Here is a 27295-nt window from a genome sequence, read left to right as displayed (position 1 = left end):
CAGGCGCGTACTGACTGGCATGAAATATTGAGCATTAAACCACAGAATAAACATCAGTCGAATTCCGCCTAGCATCAACTATCCAGTTTAGCCCATTTCTCTGTGTAATTTTATTTATCCCTCACATCCAATTTGTTAGGATTTCACCCTCTCTAAATTATAATCGCGGCTTTTAAAAAAGTTATAATCAATTTTAAACCATCCTTTTTCCTTTACCGCCACTGGGCAAGAACTCGCGGATGAGCAGTTATCAGGTTTGAGATGGGCAGTCTAGTCTTCTGACTCCTCTAGGGCGCTTACGGCCAGACACCTCCCTCGGACATCTTCGGAGCCAAGGGTGGATGGCTACCCCCAATCGAGGAAGTAGCCTTCAGGAACTAAGTACAATGGAGCCGAGCAGAAAGCTTTACTCGGCCTCTGGGACTTAAGACTAACAATGCAATTCTTCTGCAATTACTGCCAAAGCCCCAGAAAAATATGTATATTTTTATCAACAGAGTGTGACTACACTCCTCCCCCGTTTGGGCTCATGATGCCTGACTGAGGCTAATTACGCTTATGTAATGTTGTGTGTGTTTTGAGTTGTTTTAGGTGTGTTTATGTATATTACTCACAATATCTCTCATGGTTTGCTCACTTTCTGATAAGAAAGAACTATTTCACCGTCTTCTCACAGTGCACGAAGTACAAAATATAAAACTAAAATGAGGCCCATGGGGCGTGAATTTTTTAATTCTCTTTTTTTTCTCATACCATCGTAGATAACAAAAAAACAGACCAATTAGGTTCTGTATACATTATCTATACTTGATCAATCTTTATAATCACTTGGGAACAAGGTATTTGATGACTGAAAGAGTGGTAACAGGGAGTAACCCCTTCCCTGTGATGAAAAGCCTTGGGGTAGGGCTTGAAACTAGTTGAGCAGAGAAACTGAGGGACATTAGCCCAGCAGCTTCTCACCATCCCCATTTTTTGTTTCGAAACCTTTTATTGAATTTTGTATCAATAAAAGAAAAATACGGCTGACCTATCCAGTACATCAAACAGGTCAAGTGTTACAGATGGCTACCAGGTATACACAGCTTGTTAAGGAGGACTCTGCCCAATAGTTGATAGAGCTTCTAGGTCCCAATCTAAGCCTTTAACATCGCCTAGTGCTTCCCTTGATCAACTGCCCTGTTGTGGGACCTCTGCTCAGTTGTACTTAAGTGTCTTGCCCGAACTGTAAGCCCAAACCTGGACAATAAGAGAAGACCAGATAGAGAAACCAGAAATGAAAAGCAGAAAAACGAGAAAGAGAAAAAGCAGAAAACAGAAAAACGAAGATTAAACCAAACAGGTGTATCATGGTGGATGAATTCCAGTGCGGGTTCCTTTGTGGGATGGCCTAGTGGGCTGGGGCCAGGGTCGGGTGCCTCTCAGACTATGTATCCCTGCTGGGCTCTCTCTTTAGTTAAATGTGGAATAGGGGTAGGGCCCACGATCTAGGGCTACTTGCAAATTAGGGTAGTCCCTCTGACATATATTCCACCAACGGTGACCAGATGTAGTCAAAGCCCTTCCTTGTACCTTCTGTAATATCCGTCAAGCGTTCCAGCGCAAGTGCTCGCCTAAGTCTAGCATGCCACTGTGTGGTGGACGGGGCTTCTTCCTTTTTCCAGGCTACTGCGATCGCCATCTTGGCAGCACCTAGACACAGCCACATGATGGCTCGGTCACCAGACGTTTGTCTTTTCAGTTTCGCAGCTCGAAGCCCCAGGAGGGTGTGTTCTATGGTCTCCGGGATGGGGTACCCTAGAATCGGTTTCATCTGCGAGAGAATCTTTCCAGAATGGCTTGATCCAGGGACAGTCCCGCCATCCCCATTTTTTAATCATACCAACTAGGGGAACCAATAAAGAAAGTTTCCCCCACTAACCAGATATTTTAATTTTTTCTACATAAAGGTAAAAAAAAATAAACCACTCCGACAAAAATGCATTCTGGATGAGCATAGATACTATGGGGGGGGGGGGGGGGGGGGGGGGGGAGCTGCTACTGATCGAAGAGCCAGGTCTTGAGAAGTTGTCTGAAGGCCAGAAGGTGTTGGGTCTGCCGTAGGTTGGTGGGGAGGGTGTTCCAGGTCTTGGCGGCAAGGTGGGAGAAGGATCTGCCGCCGGCGGTTGTTCTTCGGATGCGTAGTACTGTGGCGAGGGCGAGGTCGGCGGTGCGGAGCTTGCGGGTAGGGGTGTAGAAGCTGAGTCGTTTGTTGAGGTACGCTAGGCCGGCGTTGTGCGAGGGCGTTGTGTGCGTGGATGAGGAGCTTGAAGGTTATCCTCTTGTTGACGGGGAGCCAGTGTAGGTCTCTCAGGTGGGTATGATGTGGCTGTGGCGGGAGATGTTGAGGATCGGTCGTGCCGAGGAGTTCTGAATGCGTTGCAGCCGTTTCAGGAGCTTGTTTGATGTTCCTGCGTAGAGGGCATTTCCGTAGTCCAGCCTACTGGAGACCAGAGCCTGGGTTACTGTTCTTCTCGTTTCAGTGAGGATCCACCTGAAGATTCTACGGAGGATTCGTAGGGTGTTGAAGCAGGATGAGAAGACGGCGTTGACCTGTTTGGTCATGGAGAGGGTGGAATCGAGGATGAACCCCAGGTTGTGTTCGTGGTCAGTGGTTGTCTGGGCTGTTCCCAGCGATGTCGGCCACCAGGAGTCGTCCCATGCTGAAGGGGTGGAGCCGAGGATGAGGACCTCCGTCTTGTTCGAGTTCAGCTTCAGTCGGCTGTTCCTCATCCATTCAGCGACGGCCTTCATTCCTTCGTGGAGGTTGGTTTTGGCGGTATGAGGATCTTTGGTGAGGGAGATGATCACCTGGGTGCCGTCGGCGTAGGAGATGATGTTGAGGTTGTGCTGGCAGGCGACGTAGGTGAGGGGTGCCATGTATATGTTGAACAGTGTTGGGCTGAGGGAGGAGCCCTGGGGTACGCCGCAGATCTCGTGGCGGTGGAGCAGAAGGGGGTAGGAGGACACTCTGTGTTCTGCCGGAGAGGAAGGATGTTGTCCAGTCCAGGGCCTTCTCTTGGATCCCGGCGTCGTGTAGGCGTGTTCATAGTGTTTGGTGGCAGACCGTGTTGAAAGCGGCTGACCGGTCCAGGAGTATGAGGGCTGCTGTTTCTCCGTTGTCGATCAGGGTCCTGATGTCGCCGGTGGCAGCGATGAGGGCGGTTTCGGTGCTGTGGTTGCTGCGGAAATCGTACTGGGATGAGTCCAGGATTTTGTTGTCCTCAAGGTAGCGGGTCAGTTGCTTGTTGACGATTTTCTCAGTGACCTTCGCCGGGAACGGGAGCAGGGAGTTGGGACGGAAGTTCTTGAGGTCCTTGGGGTACGCCTTGGGTTTCTTGAGTAAGGCGTTGATCTCGGCATGCTTCCAGCCCTCTCGGAAGGTTTCTGTCTCGAAGGAGGTGTTGATGACTTTCCGGAGGTGGGGTGCGATGATTGTGCTGGCTTTGTTGAAGACGTGGTGTGGGCATGGGTCAGACGGGGATCCAGAGTAAACTGAGTTCATGATTTTGATGGCGCCTTCATCGCTGACATTGAACCATGCGGTCAGGCGGCAGGAGATCGCGGCAGTGGGGGTCTCGGAGGTTGGCGGGGCGGTTGTGGCGTTGAAGCTGTAGTGGATGTCTGCGATCTTGCGGTGGAAGTAGTTGGCCAGTGAGTCGCACAGGTCCTGCAAAGGGGGGATGTCGTCGTTGTTGGAGCGGAGGTTGGAAAGTTCCTTCACGATGTTGAAGAACTCTTTGCTGTTGTGTGCGTTGTTATCCAGGTGGTCCTTGAATGCGGTCCGCTTGGCGGTTCTGATGAGTTGATGGTGTCTGCCGGTGGCGTTCTTGAGGGCCGCGTGGCTGTCTGCTGATCGTTCGCAGAGCCAGTTCTTCTCCAGTTTCTGACAAGTATGCTTGGAGGCCTGGAGGTCTTCAGTGAACCAGGTGGCTTTCTTGCTGGTGTGGCTGTTGGAAGGTGTCTTGAGTGGGGCGAGGGTGTTGGCGCAGTCGTTGATCCACTGTCTGAGGTTGAGGGCGGCGGTGTCTGGTTTGGTGGGGTCGGCTGGTGGGCTCTGGGCGAGGGCGGTAGCTAGCTGCTCTTCGGTGACTTTTCCCCAGCAGCGACGAGGCATATGTTGGGTGCGGCGATGTGCAGTGGGCTTCCTGAAGGTAAAGTGGATGCAGCGGTGGTCGGTCCAGTGGGGTTCGGTGGTGTGGTTGAAGGAGACGTGGGGTCTAGCGGAGAAGATGGGGTCTAGCGTGTGACCGGCGGCGTGGGTGGGTGTTGTCACAAGGTGTCTGAGTCCGAGGTTGTCGATCAGGGTGGTGGAGTTGACGTCGTTGTTGTTCTCGAGGTGCAAGTTCAGGTCTCCGAGGAGGATGTACTCTGTGGATGCGAGGGCGTGGGTGCTGATGAGGTCGGTGATGGAGTCACTGAACTGTGGTCTGGGTCCAGGGGATCTGTAGATGAGGGTTCCTCTGAGGGTGGTGTTGGGGTCGGTGTGAATCTGGAAGTGCAGGTGTTAGGCGGTGCTGAGGGTGTCGTCGGTGCTAGTCGAGAAGCTGAGAGTGTTCTTGTGGACGATGGCAATTGTAAATGTAGTGTATTTTGTAAAGCGCACAGCTGCCCCAACGGGGCGTCCCGGCGCTGTACAACGCTGTGGAACCCTTCCTGGCTCTCCCTGTGAGAAGCCCCTCCTGGGCACCCCCAAGGTGAAGCCAGGCATCCCAGTGTTGTAGGGGCCGTTGTGGAGATTAAGCAAGCTATTGCCCAGAGTTGCAGCGTGGGACCCATGATTAGAGTAGGCGCCGAGGTGAGAATTATCGAGTCCGCGGACATTGAGCTCAAGACCCTGCCGCGTCGGGACTTGAACCCTGGTCCCGGGCCTGATCTCTGCTTCAGAGTCTGCCGCTCTAACCAGTGAGCCACACTTCTCCACCTACTGTTCCGTTGGTGCGGTCTCTGCGGGCGATCTTGTAGTCTTCTGGGATGGCTATGGCGATATCAGGTGCTGAAGCGGGGGTCAGCCAGGTCTCCGTTAGGAAGGCGACGTCTGGGGAGGTTGAGTCGAGGAGGGCCCAGATTTCGACGGCGTGTTTGCGGGCGGAGGGAGTGTTGAGGAGGATGCACCTCAGGCTATCTGTGCTCCCATATATCCGTCGGTCGCAGCACGCCCCTTTCCGTAGCGGGTTAGGAAAGAACCCTATGATGAAGCATGCCACTAAGGGGTGACCCTGGTGGGTGTGGAGTACTTAAAGAGAATTTTTTCTTACCCATTATGGTTTTCGACACAATATATTTTTGATAAGTTTCAAGTTTCAAGTTTAACATTTGTATAGCACACTACTCACCCAGGGGGTCTCAAGGCGCTTGAGGGGAGGGGGGTAGTTTATTAATCGAAAATCCAAGTTTTTAGTTGCTTTCTGAAGGAGAGGTGGTTCTGTGTAAGGCGGAGATGGGTGGGAGGAGAGTTCCAGGTTTTGGCCGCTAAGTAGGAGAAGGATCTTCCCCCCATGGTGGATCTATGGATGCGCGGAATTGCGGCGAGGGCTTGATTGGACGATCGTAGTTGGCGGGTGGGGTTGTAAAAGGACAGACGCGTGTTGAGGCATTCGGGTCCTAGGTCGTAGAGGGCTTTGTGTGCGTGGGTGAGGAGACGGAACGTTATTCTCTTGTTGACGGGGAGCCAGTGGAGGTCTTTCAGGTGACGGGAGATGTGAGTTTGGCGGGGGAGGTCTAGTATGAGTCTAGCCGAGGCGTTTTGGATGCGTTGGAGTTTTTTCTGTAGTTTGGCTGTGGTTCCGGCGTAGAGGGTGTTTCCGTAATCCAGTCGGCTTGTGACCAGTGCGTGGGTGACCGTTTTTCTTGTTTCGGCGGGGATCCAGCGGAAGATTTTTTTGAGCATGCGTAGGATGTTGAAGCACGATGAAGAGACGGCGTTGACTTGTCTGGTCATCGAGAGGGAGGAGTCTAGGATGAAGCCTAGGTTGCGTGCGTGGTCCGTAAGTATGGGTGCGGTTCCCAGGGCCGGTGGCCACCATGAGTCGTCCCAAGCAGAGGGGGATGAGCCTAAGATGAGGACTTCCGTTTTGTCCGAGTTCAGTTTTAAACGGCTGTTCTTCATCCACTTGGCTACATCTTTCATTCCTTCGTGTAAGTTGGTTTTGGCGGTGTTTGGGTCTTTGGTGAGGGAGAGGATCAGCTGGGTGTCATCTGCGTAGGAGATGATGTTAAGGTTGTGCTGGCGCGCGATGGATGCGAGTGGACTCATGTATACGTTGAAGAGGGTGGGACTGAGAGATGATCCTTGTGGTACGCTGCAGATGACTTCGGTGGCCTCTGATCTAAAAGGGGGGAGGCGGACTCTCTGGGTTCTTCCGGCGAGGAACGAGATGATCCAGTCCAGTGCTTTTCCTTGTATTCCGACGTTGCTGAGGCGTTGTATGAGGGTGTTATGGCAGACTGTGTCGAAGGCTGCGGAGAGGTCAAGTAGGATGAGGGCAACTGTTTCTCCGTTGTCCAGTAGTGTTCGAATGTCGTCTGTTGCTGCGATGAGGGCGGTCTCGGTGCTGTGTTTGGCTCGGAAGCCGGATTGAGATGGGTCGAGGGAGCCGTAAGATTCGAGGAAGGCGGCGAGCTGACTGTTGACGGCTCTCTCAATGACTTTGGCAGGGAATGGGAGGAGCGAGATGGGGCGGTAGTTCTTAAGTTCAGTGGGGTCTGCTGTGGGTTTCTTCAGGAGGGCGCTGGGTTCGGCATGTTTCCAGCTTTCCGGGAAGGTGGCGGAGTTGAGGGAGCAGTTGATGACGTCTCGGAGATGGGGAGCGATGATGGAATCTGCTTTGTTGAAAATGTGGTGCGGACATGGGTCGGTTGGCGATCCTGAATGGATGGAGTTCATCAGGCGGATGGTGTCTTCAGTGGTGATTGGGTTCCAGGCGCAAAGGTTGTTAGAGGGGGGTTTTGGTTCGCAGGTGGGTGGAGTGGACTGGTCTTCGGATTGGTTTTCAAAGCTGTTATGTATGTCGGCGATTTTGTTGTGGAAGAATGAGGCTAGGGAGTTGCAGAGGTCTTGGGAGGGGGTGATATCGTTGGTGTCGGCGGTAGGATTGGTAAATTCTTTGACGATGTTGAATAGTTCCTTGCTGTTGTGGACGTTATTGTCAAGTCGATCCTTGAGTGCTGCTTTCTTGGTGGATCGGATCAGTTGGTGGTGTTTGCGGGTGGCGTTCTTGAAGGTGGTCAGGTTGTCAGTGGTTGGGTTTTTTGGCCAGGATTTCTCGAGGGTGCGACAGAACGTCTTGGATTTCTTAAGGTCATCGTTGAACCAGGGGGCTTTTTTGCTACCTTGCGTGATTTGATGGTTTTTCAGGGGTGCAAGTTCGTTGGCGCTGTGGGTGATCCAATGTGTGAGGTTGGTGGCTGCTTGGTTTGGGTCCGATGACTTGGCGGGAGGGTTTTGGTGAAGCGATGTGAAGAGCTGATCGGTGGTAATTTTGTTCCAGTTTCTTCGGGGAATTGGATGTGGGAGGTTGTGGGTCGTGGTCTTTTTGTAGTTGAAGTGAACGCAGCTGCGGTCCGTCCAATGGAGAGCTGTGGTGTTGAAGGAGATGTGCTTGCTGGAGGTGAAGATTGAGTCCAGCGTGTGCCCGGCATAAGAGTGACTTGTTTTGGTTACGAGTATTACGATTGGAGATTGAGTCCGTATGTTTTTCCCTCTATCTCCTTTTTTTGACGTTTTTCCTATCAGAAGAACAAGTCACTTACATTCAGTAACGATCTTTCTTATAGAGACGAACCACAGATTCCTCCCTGATCCTCCCATCTCTGTGGTTTGACTCAGTTCAATCATAAGATCTCGAGCCTAGGAGTATGTACACGGTCTACTGATTTGCATTTGGGGCTCTGCGTCTGAGGACACGGACAGTCTCTAAAGCAAATGAATTCTGCGCGTGGGAGTGGGGCCTAAATAGCAAAATGGCATCAGTGCGGAACCGCAAGGCGTTCCCTTACTACTGAAAAGATTCTGGATCCAGTCTGACCCTTGGGGACTATTTAGGAGGTGAGGAATCTGTGGCTAGATATAGTCTCTACCAGACAGAGTGTTACAGAAGGTAAATAACTTGTTAAACGTACTGATTGGTTAGAATGACAGTGATGAAGCATTCATGGGCGTTGAAGCCCAAAGGTTACCTTCCCCATCCAAGCATAGAGCATTGACTGCTAGATGCAGTTATAACAAATAATGAAGACAGTAATGTAGGCCTAGTTTGAGCTCCGCAAGTCACCCTTTTTTGGTTTGTTGTGAATTTTTTATAGATATTAATTTTTTTAAAACCTCAAAATGAGGTTCAAGCAAATTAATGTATACATCGGCATTTATGGGAAACATACTTCGAATTTTGAGTTGACTGTGTATTTGCTTGACACTTAATCTATTTGCTTCAGCCGATGTTCCGCAAAGCATATTCATGATTTTTACAATTAAAAAGATTTTTGGGAATAGTCTGTCCCATTGCCATGCATTTTGTGTGCTCTAGAAAGTGCCAAATACCCTGCTCTTTTAGCACAACTTACAATATGCAGGACATAACCTGTAAATATGATATTGTCCAGAGGGCAGGGTTAAATTGTACTTGTATGCCCTGAATCTTTGCATACGGTGCTCACACAGCATGCTGCTATGCCCTGTCCCCTGTAATCTTGGGGTTTAGTCACTGACCGTGATTTCTGTATTGTTAACGTTTACGCAGCCTTTGAAGGATAGATCTAAAGGGCATGTCTAATATTAGATATATTGAAGGGGTGACTTTGTGTGTGTCTGTCTCCTTAATGCGGAACCAATGTCACATGTCATGTCCTTTAAACAGATATTTTGATCAGGCAGTGCAGAATTCAGGGGTGGTGCATGCTATTCAGCCCCTGCTTTCCCCCCCCCTTCTGCAGGCACCAAGACCAGCACCTGGTTTGGAGGTGGGAGGAGGGAGCATGCGCTGGTCAGACACATTGCAATCTGGCAGTAAAATAATGCAAGCTTTATAACGTTGATATATGGTGCTAAGTGGGGATCAATATTTCATTATAAGATACTAGTTGAATGTCTTTTATCGTTATGTCTTTTGGCTACAGACCAGCAAGAACACAAGTTAGGTTTATTCTTATGAAGTCCCAAATCGTTCATGAAGCTTCCTGAGCTGCAGACTGACATTCTATTCTTTACTTTCTCTACTATGGCTTGTGTTATAAACCAGAAATAGGAGAATACCGCATTTCAAAGTGTAATATTAAAATTGTTGCTCAAAACTTTGTTGTCTCAAAAGGTACGAGTCTGACTGACTATAACTATCCTTTTAAACTGGCGTTCTCTTGTGAAGCTAACTTGGAAGGTGATAACAGACCTTAGGACCTCATACTGAAAATCTTCTGTCACTTTGACAAAAATAGTTTGATATAAATATCACCTGAAGAGAAGTCCTGACCAAAAAGCTGGATGCCAGATGATATTTCTCTTGCCAGACAAGGGGGGTGCAAGCCCATAGACGTAGTTCTACACCAGACTGAGGATTTTGAATATGACACAAGGCCTCTATCCTGGACCGAAGATGAGATGGATTAACTATGTGTTAAATTCAATGAAGACAGCCAACTAATAGTATAGAAGGTCCATGACGGTGAATTACTATAATTAAGCGGTATTGTCTGCAGCTGCAGACAATAATGGCTAATTACACTTGTTTTGCAGGTTTGGGCCTGAGCCTATTGCTCTAGCCCACAACAAGGGTGGTAATTATTAACTGTTATTGCCCTGCAAGCAAGGACAATAAGGCAATTAGCACCCCTTACTCCCGATCCATGACTCAACATCACTGGATGAGGGACACACAGCTTTTCTCTTCTACCAAGCAGCAGGTCTCTTAACAGACGTCTGTTGGTCCTACTGGTTATGATTACTCTAATAACAATTAGTTCAGAGTTAATTTGGGTTAGAGCCCCTACAATATTCAAAGCAAGTTTGTCCACCAGTGTAGACAACTGTCTGTTTTTTACATCGTTCGTAGCCACAACTAGAGGGGGAATAATAACACCTCCAGTATCTAATACTGTCAGTCCAATTCCATGTTTCACTTGCTTCAGACCAACTGCATCATCCGTTCTACTCGTATGATAAACTCTAGGAACCACCAAAGCAAGATAACCTGATCCAGCCCAATTACACAGCAAATTGAAATAAGCAGTCGTACCACACATAATATATTCCTCTCTTATCGGCTCCTCGCCAATCAGAAAATTACCACTTACAACATAACTTCTTTCACAATCACTCAATACCAGGTTTAGCTTTGCGACCTTTCAAAGGTTCACAACGCACAATACCCAACTCACCTTGTCTCTCCTCTCCGCTTCCATTCCCAATCAAGGATGCAGATTTGACAAACTAAATTCCACTTTTTCTTTAATCTTTTCTTTAGATTTTATAGTAGCAAAACGGTACCCCAAAATAGACACCCCAAACATTTACCTGAATCAAACCTGCCACATCATGTTAAGGCACCTCCTCAACCTTCAGTTTAGCAGAATAAAGCAATTAATTTAGTAATTGGTTAAGCAGATTCAATGGACCCCACTCAATAATGACAATCTAGATCAATGAAACGTCTCATGGTTTTATCACAAAAATTCAAAATTAATCAGTTCAAAGCCATGTAGGCTCTCCCTTGCAAAGCTATACAGAGTCTGTTGAAATCAGAAAATATTATACGTTCCAATGGGCAGTAAACCGAGTAAAGAAACGTGCAGCATCCCTAGTACAACAGGAAAGTCTTCTGGCTCATCCTCAAAATCTAGGGTTTTTTATACACAATTCTTGAATAGAAAATAAGACGTTTCGCAAAATCATCGTGGTGTGAGGAACTGCATCATTTATTCAGCAAATCAGAGCACATAGAAAATAAATATCATATTGCTTTAATACTGTTAGAAATGGGATTTCTGGCTAGCTGAGACTTGCGTAAAAAACCACCACTCTAGTCAGGATAAGGGATTTACACTCCTAAAATAACCCCTGCTAAACGCCCTTGGTTGCTTAGCACGAGCAGACAGGCTTATCTTAGAGGCAGTGTGTAAAGCATTTGCACATAACCAACAGTAATACAGTGTAAGCACTACAAAAGGACACCACACCAGTTTAGAAAAATATCCAATATTTGAATATACTTAAAACAAGACCAAATACGATAAAAATCCACAATAAGGTACTTTAGAAATAGTTAATTTGCAAGATGTCTTTAAATTGCAAAAATACATTGAAAACACAGTTCGTATGAGTTGGTAGCTCGGTCCGAGCCTACCGCGATTCTGAAAACAACCGTGTCTCGCAGTTCCAGCTGACCACGTCGGTACGGGCCAGCAACAGCGTGAACAGACTCGTTAACAGTACCTTTCTTAGGGTGGCTCACATGGAGGTGCGAATCGGTCTTGGCATCCGTCACGGTTGAGATGCAAAGTGAAAGCGGAGCAAGGCGCGTGTCCTCTCGATGCGGGGCGAGCAGCGGCACTGTGATGATTGTCCAGATGGCGTCGGTGAGACTAAGGATGGTGGTGCAGGACGAGACGTGCTCGTTGCGGTGCTGGCAGGTTGCGGTGCAGGTGACAGAGCCGGTCGTGGCGTCCGTCACGATTACGGCGCAAAGTGGAAGCGGTGCAGGGCACGGTGTACTCTCGATTCTGTGTAGACAGCGGCTCGGTGACGATCGTGCAGATGACGTCGGTGAGACCAAAGCTTGCGGTGCAGGGCGAGACGTTGCTCGATGCGGTGCTAGCAGGTTGCGATGCAAGCGACAGAGCCGGTTGGCGGGAATTGGCTCTGGCTGAGCCGTAAAGCTGTGCGTGACGAGGCGGTCACGGGTGTCGAGCCTGTGGCATCCGTGTCAGTGAGACCAGGCCAGCGAAGTTAAGCGAGGCGGTGCGGGCTGCGGTGTACTCTCGATGCGGTGCAGGCAGGGGCTCAGTGACTACTGCGCAGAAGTCATCGATGAGCTTGCGGTGCTGGGCGAGACGGTGCGGCCTGCGGTGCCATCAGGACACAAGGCCAGCGACCGAGTCGGTGACAGATTTGGTTGCGGTTCCCTCCTCTCTGTGGCAACTGAAACAGCGGTTCCAGGAGCGGTACCCAGAGGTTAGTGACGTCTTTGCAGTCCCTGAGACTTCTTAACAGGAGGCCAGCTTGGTTTCAGGCCCTTTGAGATACTCAGCCCAACTAGAGAAAGTTCAGTCCAGTCCTTTCACTGCCCAAGGAAGAAGCAGCAGCTGCAGGCCAACCCAACAAAGCAACAACACAGCAAAGGGGAAGTACTCCTCCTGGCAGCTCTTCCAGCTCTTCTTTTTGGCAGTTTCCTTGAAGTCTTGGGGTCTGGGCCCCAATATTTATACCAGCAATTCCTTTGTCCTCTGCAGGCAGAGAGGCCTGGGCCTAGTTCAGACCAGTTTTGGGTGCATCCTGCCAGTGGGTACCTTCTTCCTTTGTCAGTGTGGGCCAGGGCCCTTAGACGCACCACAGGAGGTGGAGCTAGCTTTGTGGAAGGCAGGCACAGTCCTATTCAGGCCCAGGTGCTACTCCTCCCACCCATCTATGTGCATATAGGCCTATTCAGCCCTGTGCTGACTCACCCTGTCTCCTGGAATCGCCCCCAGCACCTGTAACTCACACACCAGACAGACAATGCACAAGCTAGCAGAGGCAGGCTGGGTGGTTAGGTCAGAAAATACCCACTTTTAAAAAGTGGTATTTTCAAACACAGAATGTTAAAAACCAACATGTTCCCTGGGTCAGTTAGGATTATAGGTTGTTATAATCAAACTGCCCACTCTGGCCTATGGGGAACAGGTAGCCTTGCAATAGTGAAAAAAAGTAGGCTGTAATTCACTATCAGGACATGCCACACACACCAGGGCATGTCCTGCCTTTCACATACAATGCATCCTGCCCATGGGGGTTCCTTGGGCCTACCTTAGGGGCACCTCACATAGAAAAGGGAAGGGTTAGGGACTTGCAAGTTTGTGCACTTGCCAAGTCGACATGGCAGCCCCAGGCTGGGCACAGGCTTTGCAATGGCAGGCCAGAGTTACACTTTACGGGCCATTTACGTGGGTGGCACAATCCAGTGCTGCAGCCCACCAACATCATTTGATTTATGGGCCCTGGCACATGCAGTGCACTTTACTAGGGACTGAAACATAAATCAAATAGGCCAATCATGGAAACGCCAATCCATAACACAGTTTACACAGAGAACATATGCACTTTAGCACTGATCAGCAGTGGTAAAGTGCCCAGGGTCCTAAAACCAACACAGACAGGTCAGGAAAAAGCAAAAAGTTTAAGGATAAACCTGCAAAAAGGGCCATTTCCAACAAATACCTAACCCATTTTAAAATAATTATTCAGCTCCCTCTATGCTAATGTCATCCACAAATGTTCAAATGACAGCTGCGATAATCATCAGCATGCGTGGTCTTGAAGAGCGTTGCAGCTTGCATCAGAGGCTGCTCAATTCTGGAGGAGAGGAGGGGCCAGCAGGACCGGGTTGCTCATGGCGCGGATCCGCACCAAAAGAGGGATGCCTCCTAAACTAAGTTGAGCTGCTCGGGCTAAGAACCTGGATGCAAATTCAAGCGCTGATACACCAGCTTCCCCTAATTAAAACATCAATATGCCTCTGCAGCGCTCCAAGACAGTGAAGCCAGAAGTCTACGCTAATACCAACGCCAAAATGTCCCTGAAAGGAAAACAGAGCATGGGTATTTAAAAAAAAAAAAGGAGAAATGAAAGGTGAAGGAAGGCAGGAAGGCAGGAGAAAGCTACTGGAAAAAAACGAGAGTCTCAGATATATCTCCCACTCCAGCTAAAGATACAGCCTCAGACTCAACCCCACAGCAGCAACAGAGCCTCACTGAATTTTTCCCCACTATTGCAATACCCGCTGATGACATCAATGAAGCAATGGGAGCCCTCCGTGAGCTGAAGGACCTGAAAGGGAGAATAATAGTTAGGAAATAATAAGCTGGTGCAGTCGACCTCTTAAGTAAGGCAGATGCGATTGGTGAAGTACTAACCGGATCGGCTAGCGCTTGGGGAGGCTCTGACCCTCAAGGGGCTCCAAGGGGGGGTCTGAAAGTTGCTATAATCAGAGGCATTTGGCGTTACCTGCGCAAACCGCCTCAATCGAGGCAAGTAGGCATCACTATTCTGCTGGTCCCTCACAATTCCAAACGCAGGCCTTGGTCAACATGAACGTCAGTGCGTTAATTGAAGGGGCAACAGGGCAGAAGGGAATGGAAGACACTTAAGAGCCATGCAACACATTTTTCCTAATAACCGATGGTTCCGATATTAGCTCCTCTGATTTAGAAGCTGGGAGGAATGCCCAGCTCTCCAGTTCAAGCCTGAGCAGCCAGCAGATGGGAACGGGGCAGTGGTGAGAAGGAAGAGGCTCTCCAAGAAGAACCGAGACCTTCAATCGTCTGAGAGGATTGCGGATGAACTAGTCAGGTCTAATGTAAAATCTGCTTTGAAATGGGACTAGTCCGCTATGCAGGAAGTCTACCCTGATCCTCCGGGGCAGGAGGAAGTCTCCACTAATGCAAGATTAACACAAATTGAAGAGCCTCCTCTGAAATTAATCTATGAATCCATCAATCAGCTCCAAGAAGAGACCCGACTGGATGGGAAAAAAAACAGCTGGCAACTAAAAAGCTTCAGGGCGCTGGGAGAAAAATGGCTAAAGCCTGTGTAGACATACAAACCAGATTGAGGACTGTAGAAGAGCACACTGCAATGCTAGAATATGATATGGCCAGAGGCTACACCTGTACTGAGTCGCAGACGGCACAACTGACTGACTTCCTGTGGAAGTGGAAGATTTTGAAAACTGGCAAAGGAGGAACCACTTGCGGATTCTTAGCATCAAAGAAGGAGCAGAGGGCATTGCTATTCAAACCTTTACATTGAAATTAATGAAGGGAGCCTTTCTCCAGCACTGTAACTGGGACTTAGCTTCCCACTGACCCTAAAGAACCCAGGTCAGTAACGTTATGGAGAAAACCCAAATCCAATCTTAATTTGCTTTGGGAACTATCTGCTCCTGGAAGAAGTATTTTCAAAAGTGTGTCCCAATACCAAACGAACATATGAAGACCAAGTTTTCTTTGCAAGACCAGACTTTTGTCACGTCACAGTGGAGAGATGTTGGAGATTAAAACATTTGATTCAACCATTCCAAACCTTAGGGGCTGGAACCTATTTGATGAATCCAGCTCGCCTGAAAATCATATATAAAAACACCACAAGAGCTTTCACTTCAGAAATCCAACCCAGTAAGTACATTGATAAACTAAAACCGAGTAAGATGAGTAGCTCCTCTCTAGTAAGGTCGCTTCGAGTTGGTGTGCCTGGTGCGCATGTCTCTCTCTGTCATATGAAGAGGGTTTGTGATGTGATATCTCTCAAACAGTTATAAAAGGGTGGTGGGATACGGCTGGTGGCGGGGGGCCGGTGTACAGGCTGCATCACTCAGACCTTTGGTCTGCTTGTCTCACAAGGTAAGTGGGGGAGGTGGGTGGGGGTTGCAAGGACAGAGGGGTGTGGGGGGGCAGGGTAGGGGTAGGGCCACTCTCAGGAGTGGGCTATGGGTTAAAGAGCAAAAAAACTCCACTATATGAGGAAACTAAGGAGGAAGGGGGGGAAAGTGTTGGAACAGGCTGAAAAAGCGCTGTAAGAATGCGAACTGCGACAATAAATATATGCAGGCTGAATGACCCGGCAAATCAACGGAAAGTCAAAGAAGAGTTACGGATGTTGCATGCCGATATAGTATGAATGCAAGAAACTCATATTGAGGCGACCAAGAAAGATCTTTTATAGCAGTTGGGGTATCAATTGGTAGCATGCACTCCACAAGGGACTAGAACCCGGGGGGTTGCTATCTTGATCAGTAAGGGGGTCTTACTATTCAAAAACAGTTTAACCAACAGATTTGGTCGATAAGCAATTGTAGAGTGTTAATTTCTGTGGTTTAAATTTACGCTTTGCTCAGTCTATGGCTCCACGGCGATAATCTGAGCCCACAGAATGGCCATTACCAGTCATATGGCGACTTGAATATCAGTGGTCTGGGGGGGCTATGGAATGGGAATCCCAGTAATTATACGGAGCGGAAAAAAGTGCACTGCTCCCTCACTCAACTGATGCAAGGTAACAGGCTTTCTGATGTCTGGTTTCACTTAAAACCTCAGAAGGGAGGCAGCCCCTACATAGAGCAGTAGCGTGTTTGGGTTACTTTTTGGACTCGCATCAGTTGCTCACGACCTGCCCTATCAAGAAATTCCCCCGGGTTATGTCTGACCATAACCCCTTGGTCTTACAAGTAACAAACAAGGGGGCAGATGCCCCGGAACGCACATTTGAGAAGGGTCTGCTTCTAGATCCTGAATATGTTCGCCATATCCACAAATGGCTGTAAGAATTCCTAGATATCAATCATGGCAGTGCTAGGTATGGGATGGTGTGGGATGCTTTTAAGGCCAGGGTCAGAGGGAAAACTCTGACCTATATACTGATCAGAACAAGAAAGAAATACAGCACTTAAACACGATCTCTAGCACAATGATAGACACAGAAGAGGAGCTGGTGTCAGGCTATAGCTAATGACTTAAGTATTGAGGGGATTCACCAGAAACTTTCTCTAGTAAAAGCATCCTCTGGGGAAATCGCTCAGCAAGAGCAGCAGAAAAATACCTGGCCAGGCAGCAAAGCTGCCATGAATAATGTGAGCAAGTTGGTCACTTGTTAGCCACCAGGCCAAGACAGAAAATTGCTGGGGGAGAGAATCCTGGAGGTTACAAACCAAAAGGGCGAACTGGTCTCCGGGGTTAGGGAAATACGGGAGGTATTCCAGAGATACTATGGAAATGTATATGGAGAGGAGTGACACAGGGAGGCAAGGTGTATAAAAGGGTATTTTGAGTTGCTCCGTACGGAGCAATTTTCACAGGCAGACGCGGAATCCCTCGAGGTTACATTTAGAGGGGAAAGAATACAGAGAGCTCTAAAAGACCTCCCCTCCGGTAAGGCTGTGGGCCCCGATCAAATCCCATTAGGAGTTTTATATAGTTTATTTTCATGTTTTGGGGGCTGATCTAATTTACATAATGTGCCAGGTACAGAAAGGAGAATCCCCCCCGAGTCGTGGGCGGGAGCCAACATAAGTTATTTTTCCAAAGAAAGGGAAAACCCCTAACAAGACAGGATCTTACAGACCCATTAGTCACATGAATAGTGACACGAAGATCTTTTCAAAAATATTGACCAATCGGCTGAGTGGTATCATAGAGAAGGTGATATCCCCTAGGCAGCATGGGTTTATTCCTGGCAGAGGAACGGCAGAGCATATTTGTAGAGTTATAGCTCTATATGATGGCACATCAGTTACTGGAGACCCTATGGCACTTATTCTACTCAACGCCAAGAAGGTGATCTATAGGTTATCCTGGGAGTACCTCTGGGCCTCTCTTGAGAAGGTGGGGATCGGAAAGGGGTTTCTTGAGGCCATACAGACATTATATAGAGCCCCGGGCCCGACTCCGTCTAATGGGTGGACAAACCGACCCTATCCTTATCACTCGGGGGACTAGACATGGGTTACCTTGTTCTCCCCTTTTATTTGCACTGTATTATAGACCTTCTAATCCGGAAAATTGAGACCAATATAGGAATCCAGCCCATCAGGCTCCAAGGCTTTGTGACCAAAATTCTGGGGTACGCGGACGATCTGGCGATAATGACATGTAACCCATATGAAGCCTTATGGGAAATGGAGATCGAGGCCAAACACTACGGGTGGTCTCTGGCTCTTTGCTTAATCGGTAGAAAACACAAATAGTCATCAATTGTAAGATCTACCTGCCGGATCCACGGGTGACGGAATTTGCAGTTTATTTAGGGGTCACCATAGCCTTGGAACTGGGTAAAATTGTGGAAAAAAATCTGTCCCCTGCGATCCAAAAGGGGAAGAAAGATTTGGACGGTTTCAATAATTTGCACCTTTCGATTGTTGGACGTTGTAGCATAATTAAAACATATTTCTCCCAAAGATCTTGTATCTCTTCAAATCGATACCCCTGGTGTTTGAAAGTCACTGGTTTAAAGAGGTGGAAAAAATGGTTAACAAGTTTATATGGGCACATCGAAAGACCAGAAGGGCTCTCAGATTCATATCCCTCCCTAGGGAAAGGGGTGGGCTATCCCAGACTTAAAAATGTATTCGTGGGCTGCAGTAACCCAATACATCCGGGGATTACTCGAAGGAAAGGTCTTGGACCGGTGGAAAAGTGATGCTCCCCCAGATGTATATGAATTGCTGCTAGAGAGAGAGGCCCCCAATTGGCTATTCAGAGACACCAAATCTAGCTATTATAAAAAAGTTACATTTATGATGTATGGGGCAGCAGTTTCTGTCTGGACTATTGTTAGGAAGAAGCTAGGGTTAGGTCGGATGAATATTTACACTCACCTTTTTGGTAACCCATCATTTCCAGACATACTCCAGGACTGGGTTATGTCACGATGGGATGCACTAGGAGTGGGGAAGATGGTGGACTTGTTCAATTCAAACGGCGTAATACCATTTGAGAAGGTCCAGTTGTTCTTCAATATTGATCGTAAATAAATTTTTTAATACCTTCAGGTTCGAAGCTACATAGCTAAAAAGAAAGGGGGGAAAAGCTTTCTCTAAATAACCTATTATGGAAGCAATGAGAAATCCATAGAGCTGTATTGTCACCCAGATTAATGGAGGGATGAGGCAATTGATGGCTGATGACTTTGATAAACATTGCGAGAAGTGGCAGCGAAAGCGAAGTATTGAAGGGGCCGAGTTTCTGGACTCACATATGCTGGGCCACCCCGTACTGAGATAGGCTGGGCTGCAAGCGAAGCATTATAAAATGATTGATATATTCGACCTGCATTACCCATAGGCAAGAGCCGGTAAGAGTTTGATATCCGCTACATCTCCCCTACTTAGCCCAATGTAAGGTTTGCTTTTGCCCCCTGACATTCTCCTGTCTTCCCAAAAACAAGGGACATTTACTTTTTTTCACCTGCCACCTTACTCAAGTGTGCAGGAACTGAATTGGTTTACCACCACCCCCCCCCTTTCCCAAGTATAACTTGCACTGATATGATGCACTGCTTATGACCTCACATATTAAATCACTGATGGCATGTGTATTCTATGGGGTGAAAGTTACACTTAGGTAAGAGAAGAGTAACAAGTTCACCCACCCTTCTGAACGGCTGGGGGGTGGAGGGGGTGGTCCTATGACAAACAGAAGACCAATTGTACAGGGGGTTACAAAAATCGAAATCCTTCCTCTCACATTTGCTTTTAATGTTATTTTTGGTGTTCAAAACATTTACAAAGAATACAATGAAATCAAACCCCTGGCCGTTCGCCAAGCCAGGGGTGATAGACAAAGGAATGAAAGACACTCCAGGAACTACACTATTTTGGGGGTGAGTTGCAGGAATGCTAGATAATCATTGGATGTTTTGTACCCCATTGCCACATTTTCAATAATAAATTTCGTTCTAGTTTATTTCTTATTTTCATCTTAAGTGTGTATCCTTTTCCATGTAAACTTTTAATGGCCTTAATCCCTTAATGTATTTGTTATGTGGTTGTCCTTCATCAAATTACATCGCCCACACTTTGCAGCTCCTTTGCATCTCAGCCTAGTAACCATATGTGAGCCTCTGAACCCTTGGTGACACATGCTAGTGGATACTGACTAGTTTTTCTTAGATTGTAACATAATTTGGTGGTTCATAGCATGAACTTCTTTGCTATGTGTGCAACCTAAAGGGAAAAAACATCCAAACCCATTAAGTACACTCAGCCTATCCCCCTTCGCAGGTCAATAAATGGCATACCATTGAATTGTCCAACAAAACCTTAGATCAGTGACAGAGGTGGAGTGTATAGGAGCTCAGTTATAAAAAAAGATTGGTACAGCCATTAGGCCAGGCCTGTTGGAGTCGCTGTTACAGACTTTTGGCTTTGTCAGTGCGTTTTGCCAATATCAAAAGCAGAAAATGGTTATTGATGATTCTGACTAGCACTGGGAAAAAATGATGATGCATGTGTCAACACGCATGCACACATATGCGTCATAATGCCATAGCTATTTTGGGGTTAGTGGGCATAGCTGGGTTATTTTCTATCTATCATTCAAATTTGGAGAATTTATATCTTTGAATTATAACTTTAAAAACAAAAACTTAAAAAGGTGCCAAAACTCATATTTATCTAGGAAGAGCACGCTGGCAACAACACGCTGGGGTGGTGCAGTAGCGCAATATGTGTGCTGGGAGGGTGTATAACACTCACAGTACTGGGGGATTTCAGTAAGGAAGCAGGACCAGAGGTAGAGAGCAAGAAAATGCATGCAGCCGTATGGTGTTGAGAGAAAAGAAAAATTAGTTTCTTTAATGGTAAAGAAGCTATGCTTCAGGGGAGGGACATATACAAAGAGAGGAAGGAAAGACAAAAAGTAAGCAAGTGAGATTAACAAGACTAGAACGGTTCACAATAGGTCTTTCAGTTAGACAACTAAAAGTTGTCTGTAGGCGAAACCTAAAAAGTGGATACGCTCATTCATCTGCCCAATATTGTGTAAATGAACTCAGGAGGCACCCATCCTTTTATGTCTTCTACACAGTCCTATTCGTTTATATTTATTAGACTGTGATAGTTTTATCCATGCTTTGTTTTGTCAACACACTGAAAACACTCGTAGTAGCGTACTGTTCTAATTTGAACATATGACGCTTTCCAGAGCTGCGGACTAATTGAAAAGTAAGAATTGTCACTATGTTTTTCCAGAGCAAACCGTCATCCTTGTAGTGTACTAACAGCACAGTGTGTTGCAAGCAGTTTTTTTCAGCGAGAGAAGGCTGAGGATGAAGAGTGTAATACAGAGGCCTCCATTAGGCAATGTAAGGCCTAATCTGCAAGCCTAGATTGCCAATCCCTCTAGTAGCCATTGTTGAAAAGTCAGGAGGCATAATGTATCACAAGAGTGTTGTGAAAGGCAGTAACATTACATTTGAGGCAATGGAAGAAACGGGAAGGGACCGAGGTTGATTTACTTCTGAAGATGTGGAAAGAAAAGGAATTGGGAGAGCTTGAGCTGTTGTTTAAAAGTAAATAAACCTGGAATGTCTATTACAAGACAAAAAAAGTAACACACTGAAAGATAGCTGTACTGTTGGAGAGAAGGTAGAACTATTGCCGGATCTTGGGGCGAGTGCTTGAGAATATAAATTGATTTCATGGGCACTTGCATATTAAAAATGAGTTAGTGTGGAAGAAATATAGGTGTTGTGATATTTGGCTGTGTGCAAGAAAATGCCCCTTTTTTGCATGCTCACCCCCATTTCTAGCTGAAATATATTGCTGGAGTTTAGACTGTGTACACTGTCCAGTACCCAGTGTATGTGCTCGGATTCCTAAAACATGTAGATATTGGCTAATCTCTGATGGGCATATTTAGCTCTCTGATCAGACCAATTTAAATGTCACCTTTAGATTGCAGCACTTATTGTGCCATCCACAATGTGGCACAGGGAAACTGTAGCCTGACTACTGCAATGTAAAACCTGCAGTGCAACACACTAATATAACCCTTTTTAACAGGTAAAACCCTCTTTTAAATTTCAGCAAGTCAGCCCTATCTAAGCCTTGTAGCCTGCAAGGTAGGGTGCATGGTATTTAAAAGTGGGACATGTAGAAAATTAATGTTACCTTGTCCCTACTGTGACAAGACCCTATAATATATATTTTCACTGTGGCAAGTCTAGCTTTTCAATATAGAAAACCGAAGTACAGATTAACTTGGCATCTGGAACTGGTGAGAAGGACCTGAGGATGATGGACCCCCTTCCACTTGAAATCCAAGGACTGAAAAATCTCCAAGGATCTTAAGGCTGATATCTTGGGTGGCTGCAGGAGCATACAAAAGCTGAAAAGGACATGCCTGGGACTTTTCCCAGCTGACCAATTGCAAACTAGACCTGTACTGTACTTTGCTGTTGCCCTCTGTCTGACGCTCTGAAAAATGTCTAAGTGCTCCCCCTTAAGGTCCTGGGAGCCTCTACTTTTGTGGCGTTGTTTGGACACCAAAAGACGTTTGGGCGGTTTAAAAAAACTTTTACGTGAACTCTTTAAGGGGCCGAACGCAAAAAGAATCCGACCGGCAGTGCCACAGCGTTGCATTTAATTTCAGGTGTTCTACACATGGAGAACTATTTTTCCTCTGTAAAACTACTAATTCGCTTTTCAGATTGGGACTTAGAATTATTTTATTAACTTCCCTTCCTCCAGGCCCTACCTGAGCCAAAAGACTTGATGTATCAGTCCTGTGCTCCATTGTGGTCAGCCTAAATTATACCTAGGTCGCGGTCAACTGCAACCATTGACTTCCAATGGAGCTTTTCACTTCTTGGTGCTTTTTTCACTTAATATATTTAAAAATTAATTTCTCTGGTTCCCCTTTTTGGACTTTTGTCGTTTCGGTCTCATTCTGCTTATTGTATTTTTCTCTCTTTAAATTGTAGTGGGATTTTTATTATGTTGGATTTTCGACTTTATAGGTGATTCAGATACATATAAAGCCTTTACACATTTTTTATACATTAAGCCTGTCTTCTCTGTGCCACAGCCACCAGGGATTATGCTTGGGTTTAAATTACTGAAATCTTTGGCTGAACCTAACAAGATATTAACTTGCGGTGGACACCAGTCACCCCCAACTAATAAACCATTTTCTAATGGGGGTAAAAAACACATTTTACATAAAAAAAATAGTATACATGAATTCATGCGAGAAGGCTGACTATTTGCTGGGTAGTATCGGTAACAAATCTGTAACGCTGCTGGATTTCTATTCTTTCAAAAGTAGGAATTCTCTATTAGCAACTGCGATTGTGTGTTGTGGTGAATCAATATGATGGTGTAAAATAATTGATGTGTATATATTGTTTATGTTTACATTCTATTTAATAGCATTTGTATTACTCTCTGTAGAGCCCCCCTCTTTCACACAAGCAATTACCACATCTATCTTGGAAGCTGCTTTTTATTAAAACTTGACAGAAAGGAATAAAACGAAATGAAGAGACACAAACAGCTTTGTTCCCCTAGATGAGGCAACTAAGATGAGATCTTTGACCCCCTAATAATGCATGGGCTGTGATTGCTGTACGGCACACACGTAGCCCACACAGCCCGTGCAGCTTTGTTTTAAGCCTTTCTTACCCTTGTTTCTCTCAGTGTGAGCCCGCTTAATTGGCTCGAAAAGAAAATAAATTCCAACAGGCGCCCCGGGATACATTTTTGTTCACTTTAAAGCCAAAGCAGGCAAAATGTTTCAACACTCTCCCGGTAATAATTATATTTTCTTATTATTTTTAGGAAATTCATTCCAAAACGTAACAGGATAGTCATCGACTTTGATTCAATTAACGGCGGTAGAAGTGGCCAAGTGCCTCTCTGAGTTGCATCTCATTAAATTTCAAGAAGATTGTGAGGATCCTTTTCTGCGGAGCTGCTAATGCCTTTCATCTTCAAGTAATGCATAACTTTCCAATAGATGCCATAGATCAAGGAAACATCTGAAGAATTCAAGGCCTGCAATCTCTTCATAAGGAATCGACATTTTTAAGCTATTGATTTATGGGTCTTCCGAGAGGCCATTTTTTTTTTTTTTAGATGAATTCTGTTACATGCTGCATGCTAGATGGTGTATTTACTTTACAGGCCTGATCTCTGTGCAGTCTAAAACTGAATTGGTGCCCTAGACGGCTGTTTTCTATTTATTCATGGGTTGTCCATGGCTGTTTTTTGCTTACTCATGAATAGAATAATTTAGCGGTGTTTATTTATGACTGCAGCGGTCGTTTCGGAGACTTTGGGTGCTCTGCACAAAAATTGGATTTTGGAATGTAAAACGTGCACATACAACTCAGTGTTACATGTCTGAAAATGTGCGTATAGCAATTTTTTCTATATGTTTTAGGGACGGAATGCAATATGCTATTCGTATCCTTTTTCATTTTTTTTTTTGCTAAACACTGTCGCAAAGTAAATTGATAGATGCCATATGGTGTTTAAGACCTACATTTCATTTGTTGCCTTAATTTGTGTAATTTTATTTTTCAAGTTAAGTTTTTTGCCCATCTTGTCACAATGCACCGATTGAGCTAATTGACACTGAATATGGAGAATTAGATTCCACTAAATGAATGTTTGTGTTTAGTAACTAAATTCGTATATTGTCTGATTATACATGACATATTTTGGATATAACTAGCTTGTTATAAATGTACTTTTTTATCCCGCAGTTTATCACGTTTATAGTGCAGAATAACTTGGGTAAGATCTCAAGAACATTTGACAAGAAGTCTTAAAGTTTATATCTTGAGAAACCCTATTTGATTTAATTACATCTGTAAAAAAATAAAATTATCATGTCGAACTACCAAAGATAAAAATAGACCATTTCATAGGTCTTAAGCTGCTCAAATTCAGTGGGTTCTTTGAGACTACATTTCGGGATTTTTTTGGCATTAGTTGACCTGTATGTTTGCAATTAAAATGTTATTTGAATAGACGCGTGTATTCTCGTTTTTCTAGCCTCATGCAAAATTCAAACGTACCCGAAAGGAAATTAGGATGTGACACTCTATTACAATGGTGCTGCTTTTGCCCATTCGCAAGCACAAGATGATGGACAGCGCCAAGAAACATTTCACTTACCCCCAGTCAAGAGATCTGGTTTAAAGCCATTGTGCTGGTGCTCACCATGCCACACCAGTTTGAACCCAGCCATATGCAAATCAGTCTTGACCCTGCTCCCCATGGGAACAGTCCAGCCCGAGCTGCCAGGCCAGGTCCTCCCTGGCCGGAAACAAGCACCCTGAGACCGGTTTCAGGTTGTCACCCCTTGTCATTCATGATATTCTGAATCCAGTGGCACAGCAAGCAAGGGATCCACGTTGGGGCATAGCCATAGCCCCTTAGGGTGAACATAGCAAATGCAACAAGTTGATGGACGGAGTGCGGAAACGTTTTAAGTACCCACCTCACTCATGTGATCTAGGTTGAATCCAGCGCTCCTTTGGTGAGAAAATAAATCGATGGATGTAACAAAGATCTTTGACTGGGGGTGAATATTTGACAATTTTCAGCATTCCGTCCGTCATCTTTTTGTGTTGCTGTTTTGGCCTATTCGCCATTATGAGATTCAGAATAAATGTGGCCAATGTTAAGCTTCTTACATATTTTAACCTAAAAATTGCTTTATTTTCTAAGTGTTGCCATACATCATTTGTTACAAAGGTTTTAACTGATCATGTACTTAAGTATTTTTCAGTTTTTGAAAACAATAGTCATTTTTATGTGACCCACTACATTGTCCTCAGTTTCCTAACTTCATGACACTTGATAACAAATTTCTCCTAAGGTTGCCTGCAACTGTTGTGCTTTCAGGCAGAGTGGGCTAAAAAACGGTGATGGATTAAACACAGATCTCTTGACTGGGTGTGAGTGTTTGATAGGTTCAGATGCTCCGTCCATCACCACCCCTTTTTGCACCACCCCCTTTTGTACCATTCAGGCAGTTTCATGGCAAAAGAGAAATAGGTATTGATGGTTAAGTAGGAGCGCTGAGGGGTATGTATTGCCCATCTCTTGGTACTATGATCGTAGTTTAGATGACTTAATTAATTCACAATGCCTTCTGTTTACTCCAGCAGTCCCGGAAATACCTCTTGTTAGAAATGGGAATCTCTGGTTGGCTAAGGCTTGCACCAAAGTCAGACAGAGACCACCACTCTAGTCAGGAAAAGGGAGTTACACGCCAAAGATAACCCCTGCTCACCCCCTTGGTAGCTTGGTACGAGCAGCTAGGCTTATCTCGGTGGTGATGTGTAAAGCATTTGCACAACACACACAGTAACAACACACTAGGCACACCACAAAAGGAACTCCACACAAGGTTATATAAAAATAGCCTTTGTATTATAATAAGAACACATCAGATAGTAATCACACCATATACACTGTGCCAGCTGGCACGGGCAATATTTACAAGGGATTATTTACATAGGACAGGGCCACGTGGGCCACTGTCAGAATTAGCACTTGGTAAAGGAATAGTAAAAAGTAAGAATATATATGAACTTAGAACACAGCCAGTAATCACTGGCAGACACTATACTCAGCGCCAACATGTAACAGGCACAATAACACCTAATACGAGAACTCTATTCTGCGCCAACCTCATAAGCTAAAATAGGATAAACCACAATCTCCTAAACATCAGGAAATATACTTAAGAACATAATCTGCAGTAGGGAATAAATCAAACCTAGACTACAGTAGAGAAATAACACATAAGACAGTAGGTAACACCTAGTAATCAGAAAAGCACATCTATGAGCATAAATCAAGGTACATGAATCATACTAAAAACATTACCTTTCCTAGTACATATAAAAATGACATTAGGGCCTTGCGCCCTACAAAACCTAATAGTGCCCAAGGCCAACTGGCCATCTCTAAGGGGCTCAAATGCCCGCTGTCCACAAAGTCTACTGCCTAAGCAGCGACCGTCACGGGGCGCACTTGGCGCAAACCTAAACGTGGCAGCTGCCCACTACTTGCTGGGCAGCTGTGAGTTCAATGAAGGCCTAAAAGTTGCAGCTGGCACGAAGTGCTGCGCAGCTGTGCAGACCAAGTTAGGGAGAAAGGAGTGCGTCTCACTCCTGGGTTCAAAGCACATGTCCCCTGAAATAAAAGGGTCCTAAACGGTGCAGCTGCCCACTACTTGCTGGGCAGCTGGGAAAGTTAGACAATGCGGCATGGGCCCTCGGGGCCCCTTTAAATAAATTGCGCAAAACATCGGAGCCATCTGGGCTCAGAGTCATGGGGCCAAAAGGCATGGAAGCCCCCACGGGGCTCTGTGGGCCAAATGAGGCAAACACGGGCTCTGAAACACTTGGGGACTCGTTGGAGCCACGGAGGATCTGGGGGCAATGATGCGAAAATGCGGGCAGTGCCCCGGGCCCCTGGGGACCTGTTAAACAATTAGGGCCAGTGTAGAGCCACCCATAGGCTCTTGAAAGGAATGGTGCCGTACGTTGGAGTGGCCCGCT

The 27295-nt window shown here is 46.1% G+C and overlaps 1 protein-coding gene across 2 annotated transcripts in view; it reads left to right on the top strand.

The window, feature by feature from the left end:
• Window positions 1-24746, top strand: part of DCTD (dCMP deaminase) — a 202915-nt gene extending 178169 nt beyond the window's left edge. Inside the window, exon 6 of one of the 2 annotated variants that reach the window (XM_078678925.1) lies at window positions 23553-24746. In XM_078678925.1, the coding sequence (XP_078535051.1) occupies window positions 23553-23634 (82 nt within the window). In that variant the 3' untranslated portion in view covers window positions 23635-24746. The remainder of the gene's footprint in view (window positions 1-23552) is intronic. The other variant, XM_078678926.1, reaches the window with a different exon arrangement.
• Window positions 24747-27295: the final 2549 nt, after the last annotated feature.

Source organism: Lissotriton helveticus, chromosome 2_2 (assembly GCF_964261635.1).
Source record: "Lissotriton helveticus chromosome 2_2, aLisHel1.1, whole genome shotgun sequence".
Lineage (NCBI taxonomy): Eukaryota > Metazoa > Chordata > Amphibia > Caudata > Salamandridae > Lissotriton > Lissotriton helveticus.
The sequence above is the reverse complement of the archived record's forward strand: the minus strand, read 5'-3'. Positions and strand labels throughout refer to the sequence as shown.